At 36.4% G+C, this 12596-nt stretch overlaps 1 protein-coding gene across 3 annotated transcripts in view; it reads left to right on the forward strand.

The window, feature by feature from the left end:
• Positions 1-12596, forward strand: part of CDC14A (cell division cycle 14A) — a 55852-nt gene that overhangs the window by 1499 nt on the left and 41757 nt on the right. For 2 of the 3 annotated variants that reach the window (XM_080602467.1, XM_080602468.1), the window contains exon 3: positions 9048-9123. In XM_080602467.1, coding sequence (XP_080458593.1) covers positions 9048-9123 — 76 coding nt within the window. Of the gene's footprint in view, positions 1-9047; positions 9124-9704; positions 9816-12596 lie in introns of all 3 variants that reach the window. The other variant, XM_080602469.1, reaches the window with a different exon arrangement.

The raw sequence follows: 12596 nt of genomic DNA on the forward strand, positions 1-12596 counted from the left end.
TTCTAGTTATGTCTTTAAACATAACTTTTTTTTGCCCATGTGTTGAAAAACTTACGAGCATCAACTGTACCCTACTCCAGTGACTTCAGTGTTGCTTCTGTGGAGGTGTAAACTAATCATCCTTTGTTTCTAGCTTATCTTCTATGCAAATCTTAAAGTTCTGGGTTTTATTTTCTACACGCATTTCTGAATCTTCATTGTCTTCTAAAGGAGTTCCTGATGATCCTTCTTCAAAGTTAACTTGTGTAATTTACTGTTTGGATTGCAAATATTTTCTGTAACAATCACTGAAGGAAACTAAATAAATATATTCCTTAATCCATGTGTCAATTAACCACACACCAGAATGTATAATAATACCATGTATATTTACAAGATAATGGAAGGAAGTCACATTTCCTTTATCTTCTAGGGACTTTAGACATATAATTTGTGGTATATTTTCTGAATCCATAGTTCCTAATCTATTGGGACCTTTTTAAAGGTATCATCCATATTTGATACAGTAACAGTACTCTTCCTGTTGTACTCTCCAATAGTAAAACTTAATATGAAGTAGAAACTAAGTGACAGTTGCTGGCTGGTATGAATGCATCCTGTATAATAACCTAGCTCTTCTAGATAAACGGTACTAAGCTTTCCATTGATATTTGTAACGCAGCATGCATCGCTATCAGTTATGCAATATTTGGTGGTAAAACCATATCTGATTTCAAGCTTTCTTCCTTTTCTCACTCCCATCTTCAAGGAAATTTGTGTTATTGGGGAAGTAAAAGTAGGTGTTGGTAGGGTTACAGTTTTATAGTTTTGTCAGTATCTTTCTGAAATTGGGAAGCTAGGGGCAAAGTGAGGAATAGAATGCAAATCTGATAGTTCATAGGGAAATGCTGATTCTGCTGTAGTTTCCCGGTCGTGTCCATCAATTTGATGATATTTGTCTGTTTTGTTTCACAGGCTACACAGTAAAGACAGGCCCTGACATCAGGAGATGTTTCTAAGTAGTAGTAGGGTATAACTTCATACACCAAATCAGATTTCCTGCTAGCTTTCTTAAAAATGCAGCCTTTCTGAGGAAGAGAATAGAAATATTTAAGTGATAACAAAACGAATATTTGGAAGTAATCTTTGAAGTGCTGTAGCTCAGAACAGTGTTTTCTAGAGTCAAAATGGCCTGCCTTTGCTGTTCTTCCCAATCAAAATTTCTTGTCCACTTCTGCTTTTTAATCAAATGAGTTGTACAAATTGTTATGTGAGTAGGAGATTTGTTCAAATTGTTATGTGGGTAGAAGATGTCCATTCAGACACAAAATCCTCAACACCTGTGAAATAACTTTGTTAGCACAACCAATTATTGACTTAAGATGCATATTATTGTGTCAAATATGACGCATGTTAAGATGCATCATACTAGTGACTACAAAGATATTTCACTGCGCATGGAAGTAAACTGCTTTTCTTTGGGCTGTTTTTCTATTATCTTCAGCAATAACTCCCAAGCATGAAGTGTTAAATTTCTTCAGCTGCCTTTACCGGGGGCAGTTTGCTTTCTTGGAAGCAACATCTGATCTAAAAATCTCAGGCATATGTGGGTATGGGTTTGTTAGTCTGACTATAAAGAGCATATTATTGGGTCACAGAGTAATTAACTTCCTTCCTGCCTCACTTCCTTTTTTTCCCTCCTCTCCTCACTCTTGATGAGACAGAAGGGAATAATAGTGTAAATTAATACTATACGTGATTTATTAAAGAAAAGAGTTCTAGCACTAAACTTGATGGTTTTGGAAGTTTTGCTCTGCTGAATGCTGACTTGCTCTTGTGTTTTGTCACGTGATTTATCACTAGGTTATACCCAAAATGTGGTTATGTAATCTTGAGTACTTTAGCCTTCAGTTTTCACTTGAAGTTGTCAGCTGTTTTAATAAATTCATAACACTGTATTATTTAAACATTCATACTTTTAGAAATTTTAAAAAAGGCCTTAAATGCGCTTAGGCACATCTCAAACATTAGCTGACAAGGAACTCGCAGAACTGTCACTGTTTTAGTTACATGTGCTGCAATTTAACCTTGAACCTATCACGCTAGGGAAGAGCGGGTATGCAAATTCCTCGGTTAAGAGAACAAGAAACCTGAATGAGTTAATGCAACTCTGAATTGTTAAGATTTTATTCCCAGTTGTTCTGTTTCTGTAAGATTTTGTCAGTCTCTCTCTGAAACTCTGAGGTCCCTCCCGAGGAAGTCTGCATTACTACTTACAGGAGAATACAGTCTTTCAGAGTAATATAGCGCAGGTAACTATTACTTCAGGAAAATGGAGTTAATGAGAAATTACCCAGTTTGATGAAGACTGTCATTTGGCAAATACGCAAGCCTTGCTTGGCAAGACCTCAATTAGTGAGTTAGGCAAGAGTAAGAAGCTTTTTATTCTCTAAGAATAGTGTCTTTCATGTTTCACCTTTCAGTAAACAGATCTGGGTTAGGAATATTACACTTGACTGGTTAACTTGGCTTTCGCATGTTTTTATCAAAGCAACTTTTTATGTCCTTTTTATTGCTGTGTAAATTCTCAGAAAACAAAAATAAAAGTTCATTAGAAACAGGAATAGCATCTTGGTAAATTGTGCTGGCAGTTTTCATAAGCCATTATGTTTTTATTCAGTTATTTCTTCTAACTTCAAATCTTTTGTATAAACAGCTTTTGCAGGTCTAGTCTGAAATCTTGTGATCAGCTTTAAAAGTAATAATATGATATTCCCTGTACATCCAATGTTTTATACCATGGCTCGAAAATTTTAGTGTTACTTGCCCACTTCATAGCAGTCTTAATGTTACGTACATTTTTTGGTTTGAGCAGCCATAAAATAAGACTCAAAGCTAAAACATCATTTAAAAACATCATTTAATGAGTAATCGTTGTACTTTGACTTGTAGGATGTGTTTATGCAAAGAAGCAGTTTCTCTTTCCTGTGGTAAGAGTAAGGGTTAACTTACTTATTTGACTGGTGTAAAATGCTTCTTTTCTACGGCTATCCAATAACGGTACTTGCATAGGAAACCTGAACTTCTCTAGCCTTCTGTGGCCTATATCAGTTGAAAGGAAAAAAGAAAACTTAAACTTAGCCTTGTTACAACAAACAGACCTGTCACTTCACACGGAGAACAGGGAGTTCCTTGTTCATGTCAGAAGCCTATGAGAAGTTGAACTTCGCTATCAAATGACCAATATAACTTAGTGAGTTAAAGTCCACAAAACACTACTTACATTTAAGGAACTTTCTAAGTTTTTATCAATATGAATTTACATACAGAACGGAGAAACTTCATTATGCTAACATCAGCTTTCTATATTTAATTCTTACAAATAGCTATTAAGAAAGTACTGTAGCTTTTTTGTTTTCCATCTTAAATCGAGGGATTAAATTCAATGCAAAGAAAATCAGGAGATCTGGGAATATCAACTTTTGCTTAGGACATGAATTAATGGCATACCTTTATATTTGAAACTTGCAAAGTGCTGCCCCTTAACACCTGGGGTGCTCTTTCCAGTACAAATTAAATTTTATATGCAGTCATGTCTTCACTTCTTCACCAAGATGCTCAAGGGATGGGAGCACCTCTCCTGTGGGGAGAGGCTGAGAGAGCTGGGACTCTTCAGCCTGGAGAAGAGGAGGTTTGGGGGGACCTTATCAAAGTCTATAAACTCCTGAAAGGAGGGTGCAAAAGGGATGGAGCTGGGCTTTTCTCAGTGGTGCCCAGTACTGGGATAAGAGGCAGTGGACATCAACAGGGCCACAAGAAGTTCCATTTGAACATCAGGAAGCTCTTCTTTACTGTGTGGGTGATGGAGCACTGAACAGGTTGCCCAGAGATGTGGATTTTCCCTCCTTGGAGATCTTCAAAACCTGCTGTAGGTGTCCCTGCTTGAGCAGGGGTTTGGACCAGATGACTTCTAAAGGTCCCTTCCCACCTCAGCCATCTGTAATTTTGTGATTCACATGGAGAAGACAAAATAAATTGTCAAAAGCATTGAAGATATTTTGTTGTTTGTTAGCAGCAACTGGGGACTGGAAGAGAATAACTTTTTTTGTAGACTTCAGTTTCCTATTGGACAAGAGTATAGCTTAATATAGAAAACATAAAAAATCTTGGCCTCTGTTAAGAAGGCTTTTATTTTCTGTAGAGAGTAGTTTTCTAACATAATCTGAAGAATCTTCTATGGTCAAACTCTATGGAAGAAGCTCTTCACTGATACTATGTTCTTTGCATCGAGGAGCATTGTATGAAAAGCTCGTGCATCTGGAGTAGCTATTTAATTATCTGTAGTTTGGTGCTATGATCTCTTTTTGGATTTTGAAAAGCCAGTATCCTGAGGAGGATTTGGAACAATGAAGGAGAAATAGACTGAGTACCTGGTGTTTTGCATAATCCGGACCCTCGGCATTATTCCTACATTCAGATGCAAGCAGTGGGGTGTTATATCTCTAGGCATTCACTGTATCTTCCTTTGTCATTCAGAAGCGTGCAATCCTTAAGTAGTATTAAGCATTAGGGATTGTGCCTTGGCCCAGATAAGAAAGCTGCCAGCAATTTACCCGTTACTGGCATTGGTGGGGTTAGAGCAGACAGCATGTGCTATTGGGCATCCCACCTTCGTTCATGCACTTGAGAAGTGGGAAGGTAGAACACTTTGGGAAAAAGTAATGGGGGGAAAAAAAAATAGGTAAGATTTACTGACCAGCAGAGTTAGGTTGTACTGAATATGTGGATTAATCCTCTTGGCTTTCATCCAGAAACTATTGCACTTCAGGCGTGTTCAGCTCAGGGCTTGGAGCCTTTATCTGTGGTAGACAGTTGGCCTCTTTGCCGGTGGCTGGTTCTTGTACTACTTAATGGGAGCAAAGAAGACCTGGCAGTGCAGTTGTCTGAATGTTCTAGAAATCCAGGCTAGGAAAGGGGGGGAGAAAAGCAAATGGAGATTTTATATATATATATGTGTGTGTATATATATATCCCTCATTCTATTTTAGTCTCACTACTTAATTTTAATAGTAAGCTAAACAAGTATCAGGATCTTTGTACCATGCTTACAAATTAGTATAATCCTGTATTTAGGAAATGGCATTTCTACTAGTTCTTAAAGCCCTTATGGTTTAATTTTGGTTTGAATAGCAGCCAATTTGAGGTGCTCCTATTTGGTAGAAAAAGACTTTTACACAGTTGCTTGTGTCCAAGAGAGCCAGCTTCTTACAGAAAGTAGTGCTCCAGTTCTGGTGAGCATGCTCCAGAAAGCGATTGCCATTGCTGAACTGTGTCCCCGTTCTCAACTTACTAACTCAAAAACTGACTAAGCTGCCATGCAAGTAACATCATCCCCTCTGAGCGTTATTGCACTGTTAGAACTGACTTTGTGGATCTGTCCTATTATTTTTCCACTATGATAATTAGGGTTTGAACCATATCCAGACTGTTGGAAATGCCTACTACTGGATGCCAGAATGCGTACACATCCTCGTGTTTGGTAGCAGTAACACTGAACTTACACTGATCTGGCATGGAGAAAAGAATCCTGAAACAGATCTTCTAGTAGCAATCTACTATCTTTTTTTCCATACTTCTGTTGCTGTATCACAGAATTTGTGAGTGGCAATATAAAACTACTGCTCTAGCACGTTCATCTACGGGGCAAAAAGTTTGTGTTCACTATCAGGTTTCTAGGGTAAAATATAAGTAGTTCAATTTATCTTTGAAAGATAACTTGATACCTTGGCCATAAATAGGTTGATTGTGATGTTAACATAGAGGTTATCAGTTCATTTCAAAGACTGTCTGGCTTCACTGACCATTATCAGGCTCTATCCAATACTTCAGGATATGAAAGCTGTTTATCACACTGCTGCTGTGCTAGGGTCGGCCATATTCAAATACTTAGTAAAAAGTAGCATGCAGCAGAGGTGCCCGAGGCTTGACCTAACTGATGGCACCTTCATGTGGCATTGCATAGAACTGCAATCAGAAACAAGTTACTGTCCCAAAGAGTTCTAGACTACATTTTTTTCACTGTTAAATTCCTTGGAAGGATGTATTGGCATGACAGAGTGAACTAATGAGCTCATCTGGGCTGGCCTTTCCAGGTGAATAGCAGTTCCTATGTAACCAAGTAACTCAAATTATATGCTGTAAGAACTGATAAGAAGGGGTGGTTCTAGGAGTTGATTCTAAGGAGAATACAGATACAAGAAACCTATGCTACTGCTCCCAAGTAGCATTATGTTAGTATTTATGAAGTAAATTGTTTAAATATTCATATAGTACATCTGTGTTTTTTACTGTTACATAGTTGGAGAAGTGTAAGGATAAGTTTCCATGGGATGAGGGGAAAGAATAATTTAAGCTATCATTGAGGTATTTGATTAAAACAAAATATAATTAAATGTAGATTAATACTCTACTTGCCTTCTGTTCCCACCTCTGTAGTAAATGACTGTCTTAACTGGCTTAAGCTTCAGAGATATCCCAATTTCTTACTGCATTCAAATGCTTACAAAACATCTAGATACAATAGATCTATTACCCATAAAAGAAATATAAATGAACTAATATTGCATAGACTGTTACCAGTGACTATCAACTAATCAGATTTGATTTATTGTATTTTATCTTTTACCAGATAAAATTCCTTAATTTAAAGGATGAGTTGGTGTGCTGTTTCTCTTCATCGCTATTCCATCCCAATTTCCCATCTCCACTTATATTTCACTCTCTCAAAATTCTGTTATTAAGAAGAAAATTCTCTGAGTCAGGATCAAGTGTCTTGAATTCAAGGAAAAAATGGCCTTTTATACTAAAAGTAATAAGAGTGGATAAGACTAAACTCTTCTGTTAAAATTTATCAGAAATTGTATTTAGTTTTAAGGATAGAAGAAGGGGTTTGTGGATCAGAGTTCATTGACTTCAGTACAGAGTTTTGTTATCTTTCAGGACTGTTTGATTTCAAGAATTGTGAAACACTTGTTTCACTTAGCTCCATTAAAGACATTCAAGCTTATTCAAGTTTAACAAAGTTAGTAGAAAAAGTTAAAATTATTTGTGTAGGAAATAAACCTTCTCCCTCATGCAACCGTAACAACACTGTATCAGTGAGGTCAGTAGCTTGTTTATACTGCCTACGTGGTGCTGTGCAAATAAATTGGGAGATGACAGTGGGTTTTTTTGGTGTATGTGTAATAGTGGTGCACCACTCACCAAAAATACCCTCTCTTCCTGATTGTGTCTGGATTCTGAAAAGTATTAAACAGTGGTAATACCAGGGCGTTCAATACTGATATTTTTTTTTACTGTATTAAGAAAAGCAGAATGTACTTAGTAGTAAATGATGGAGAAATAGTCAGTTTAAGATCATGACAACTCTAGCTTGGCTCATGAGAGAATCTGAATAGGTCTATTTTGTAAAAAAAAAAAAAAAAAAAAAAAAAATACCCTGTTACTTCATGGATTGACTGAATAAATGTATCTTTTTCTTGCCTCCATCAAAACAGTAAGTAATTTGTCTGTTGTGTATAAACTGATTTTCACGTGTTTTTCCTGCGTTCCTGTTTGAGCTTAATCATGCTGAAAGGTAAAAGTGGATTATACGAGTTCATACTGATGTACTTCTAGCAAATAATTAGTAATGAAAATTCATTATCCTAAAGCATGGCTTTAGTTTTTCAGTGCATTATAACTGAATACACAGTTCATCTATCATTAGGCTGATCAGAGCTGTATTATAGGAACTACGTGTTGCGCTTCATTTCGTCTCAATTGAAAACTTAACAGAATATTTTTTCTAAAAGTACCTGTAACTGTTGACCATATCTGCCAGTCTTATCTTAGAAAAGATGTGGAATCTAAAGCTAGTCACTGCTTTATTGCCACTGAAATTTTCACTTCTGTGCAACCTACAAATAAAGTCCTGAGTTGGACAGCTTAGTCTTTGACCCAGCTAATGAGCTTCTGTATGTAAGCATTATGTCCTAATGTTTTGTACTGAAGGGGATGAACTGAATCTTAACAAGCACTTATATTGTTGTTTGATGTTGTACAGTAGATGATATTGAAATAACACTGGTGTGGCAGGCTGGCTGCTCCTTCTGAACGGCAATCAGGCTAATATAATTGTCTCTTTTTTACTGGGCTTGGTCTTTTTTTGTTTGAGAGGATACGTATGGGGGATGTTAATAAAGTGTTAAGCCTCAAAAGTGTAGCTCTTAGGGTTAGCTAGGAAAAGCACTGTGAACCCCTACAGGGAACTTTTATTTTGCAATAATTTTCCTGTATGGCCTGTTGCCATTATCTCTTATCCAAAGGGCAGCAGTTGCTGCTTCAAGGGTAATGAGAATGTTTGAGGAAAATCTAGAAGAAAGGAAGAACAACATTGAGAAAACATTAATTAAATAATAAATTGAGAGAGCTTAGAGACGAGAGGACTGGGCATCAAAAAGGAAACACATTCTGTGTAAATGGTGTATGTATAATATGTAGTCTCTGGAATAATGGAGAATGGAATAAAAAAGAAATAGATTTAAATTTCAGAGAGATACCAAGATTGGACATTACTGCTTAGCGGAAATTGTATTTAATAAAATTTTGCTTTTTCTTCATAGTATCTAATGATACAGGCTCTATAGCTGTTTGAGATGAGGGTGTATCTAGAATGAGAGCAGCATGGCTAAAAGGAGAGTAGAGCACATCCTGAAGTCCTCTGCTCTCCTTTTCTGTAGTCTTAGCCAAACCCAGACTGGGTATGGCAAGAGTTAATGTGTGTGCATATAATGGAAAAGGTAGTTACTACAGCACCTTAAAATGAAGCTACATGTGCTTTCAAATTAACTGTTACTATTTTCCTCTTAAATGAATCTATATATGGTTTTATCTGGTGCCCTATGTATATTGTTTACTTGGTATTCCCCAAAAGTTATTCTTTAACAGTTTTAACTATCAACAGCATGCATGCTGAAATTTGCTTAGCACTTTGTATAAATAACACATTTTTTGTTCTTTTCTCCCAGTTTCTATGCAGATTTTGGACCTTTAAATTTGGCAATGTTATACAGATATTGCTGTAAACTAAATAAGAAATTAAAGGTAAGCTTTGTTTAAAAACAATGTTCCTATATTCTTGTGCTTTGAAACTCAGCTAAAACCTATTATCCAGTTTGAAAGCAATTATTAGGTTCTCATTATCTAGATAGTTGCTACTAAGCTTTAAGGCTCTTTGTTCTGGATTCTTTTCCCTCTGAAGAATGGAAGAAGGAATATGCACTCATTGTTGCTTAGCGGGTGAGCTACTGATGAATGGTTCACCTTTTTTCATAATCTTCGTTTTATGACAAAATAATAAGAAACAGTATGGTTATATGGATATTTCACGGGTTTGCAGTTAATGAAGTTAGTATGTTAGTATGAATAACTCAAAAAAAAAAAAAACACCCAACTAATATTCCCCCCAAAAGCAACCCACTCAAAAAATATTAAAACAAACAACTTGTTATCCCTGACCCCATTGAACAAGAAGAAAACGGACTCCAAACTCATACTACTTAAATCTCACTCAATCAAAAAATTAAAACTTTGAAATCTTTCAGTTCAATAAAATGTTGCTTGTAATAAGTGTTACGGAAAGGTCTCTTACACATATAAAATGTTTTTTTCTGTGTTATGTGCAGAGGTGTCACTGCTATCAATTCCTTTGTAGAAGCCCTCTTATTCTCCTGCTTCCAAAGAAGGATTGGAGATTTAAGGCAATTTTGAGTTGTTCTGCAGTTCAAATAGAAAATGTAGGTATCTTCCTCAGATACCATGGTAGCTTTTATTTTGACTGCAAAGTGTTTGTCCTGTCTTTTTAAAGTAGTTGTCTAAAATCATATCAAAGATCATATATTATAATTGAAAAAATATACAAGGGAGCCAAATTGAAACTGAATGAGTAACTCTGATATTTGCAGTGTTGGCTTAGTAAACCTTAATGTTATTTTAATGTAACTTTCATATTTTTTTGGAAAAAAAAAAACACACAAAAACTCACAGTACAAGATGAAGAGTACAGATTGGCAAGAACGTAACAGAAATCTCATGCAGATCAGCTGGAAAAGAGGTGCTGTTTATTGCTGCTACCTTACCACAGACTAATGCCAAATAGGTTAATTTAAACTCCTAATGAATAATAGAGAAGGGTAACCTGATAGTGCAACCACTCGAAAGTAATACCTGAAATCAAACAGCTGAAGCTTGGAATACCACCTGAGTAGTGTAGAAACTCTTGCATGAATAGATTCCAGTCTGCCTAGTTGGCACTATGTCTGAGATAGGCCAGTACCTGCTAATGTAAACTTTGCTTCTGTGATAGTTAAAATACATGCCAGACTCTGTCCTAACTTACGTACTATCTGCAGTGGGTAAGTAGACTTGAAAGACGTAATCCTAAGGCTAAGCATGCAACTGATTTGTACGATAGATCTAGCTACAAAAGACTATTGCTCAGCTTTGCTAGTTGAGTTTCTCAGTTTCTACTCTATCTGCTCTTCTACCTCTCACTTTCTCATGTCTGTCCTTCACAAGCCTCCCTGCAGGGACTTCTCCCACATGAGGCCTGAACTAGTGTGTGTATAAGACAGAAGTTTGTGACCTGTGACTTACCTGCTGGCAAGGCATTGATGCAGTGGGCAACTGTTGCAGCAGAAGTATGGTAATTCTCCTGGGGCACCAGGGTGACACGTGGGCAGCCTGTGATCGATGTTTTTTTGGATGGGAAGTGCCTATTGAACTAACCACTGGGGGAAAGAGTCCTGTTTGGCAACCTGCTGCTTGCATACACTTGCATTAAAGGTAACCATGCTCTGGGACCAACACCAGCAGTGGCTGATCATAGGAAGTTAAGACACTGTGGTTTATAATTCTCTGGAAATCCAACCTCTGCTGTTGGGTAGTTGCTGTTGCTATATTGCAGCACTCTTGGGACCCTGAGGCAATCACAGTGCTTAAGCCCCGATGACTCCTGCTATGATTTGGTATGTACCTGGTTGGGTATATACTGTGTGTACTTTTCTTATGAAAAGTTTTTAAAAGAAGTGTGGCACAAAAAAATTATGCACTACATGTTATAATTTTTGTGTGGCCATGGTATCACAAAAGGAATTTAAGACTTGGAAGGCTTTTCTTAAGTTTAAAATTTACATGAGTAGAAACAGGAAAAATGTGATAAGATCTCGTTTAAAAAACAATCAAAACCCCACAAATCTTTTAGCTGGATCTATTTCTGTTTTGCGAGAGGGATTAAGCACAAAGGAGGCAGTTTTCTGCTTCCTCCCCTCCCTTTTGGAAGAGCAGGGAAGCAGGTAAGGAGCGAAAGGCATTGCTGTTCGAAATGTACTATATGGCAGACCAGCATTTTAAAGTAAACTATCATAACTTTATGCTGACTCACTGTAAAAATTGTGAATAGTTCTGTTCAGAAAAACTGAAGGATTTATTCAAATATCAGTTTTGCTGAGAAAGTTAGAGGTAAAGTAATAAAGTTATGCTTTACAGGAAAGCCTTACTGACTTTATGTTTGTAATGTTTCGCTGATTGCTATGGAGATGATCTTGACTAGCTGAGTCAACAGCAAGAAAAAATGCTTGGACATGCTATCTTCCTACTTGTTCGTTGAATTCTTTTTGGGAAAAAAATGCTTGACTAAAATTACAATTCAATCATTAAATTTATTTTTTCTTCAATTTAAATGTCCGATTTCATAAAACTATTTCAAAAACCACTGTGTTTTGTGCACATATAAGCTTGTAAAACCTCAATAAATTTAGAAGTGGGTAATTAGAGGGAAAGTTGCTGACAAAAATGATATGAATTATGGAAGATTAAAGGCAGGGAAGGTTCAGGCAGGGTTATGAACTGTGGGGTTAACATTTTCTCATATACTAACTGTGTTGTGAAATTGCAGAGGGTTCTGGGTTTTGTTTTTTGTTTTTAATATAAATAACCTGCTGGTCATATACATGGAACTGTAGTAACTGCAAGCGTCTCCTTCAGGACAGCATAGGTTATGAGGCAGATTATATAGACATTTTTTAATATGTGATTTTTTTCATGCCCAGTTTGCAAGCGTTACGTTCACTGTTATGCATGTATATTTTAGTGTATATGTAAACAGTATTTACATTTATCCAGATTTATTAAACACATTGCAGTAATTTCTTGCTGAACAATGCAAGTATATTAAACTATATCCATTAATTAAATTACTGTATAGTAACATGGTGATCTGGCGATTCTAAATAGGTATTAATCTAGTAATTGTCCACAGTAGCACCTTCTAGGCCTGTTGTCAATTTCTGTGCAAGTAAATCTCTCTTGAGGTCTTCAAGAAGCAACAATTCATCTTTTTATAAAATTAAAGTAATTTTAAAGTGGAAAAAATGTGTTTTGGAGTCCCATCATGCACCAATGAGTTTTTTCATCACCTTAAAAAACAAAACAAAACAAAAAAAACTGCCACACTTCTCTTGTAACCTCTGCTTTTATTTCAAAAGACTATCTTTCAGTTTATTCCTCTGGGATATATC

This window comes from Anser brachyrhynchus (assembly GCF_964034855.1).
Source record: "Anser brachyrhynchus genome assembly, chromosome: 8".
In the NCBI taxonomy this organism is placed as follows: domain Eukaryota; kingdom Metazoa; phylum Chordata; class Aves; order Anseriformes; family Anatidae; genus Anser; species Anser brachyrhynchus.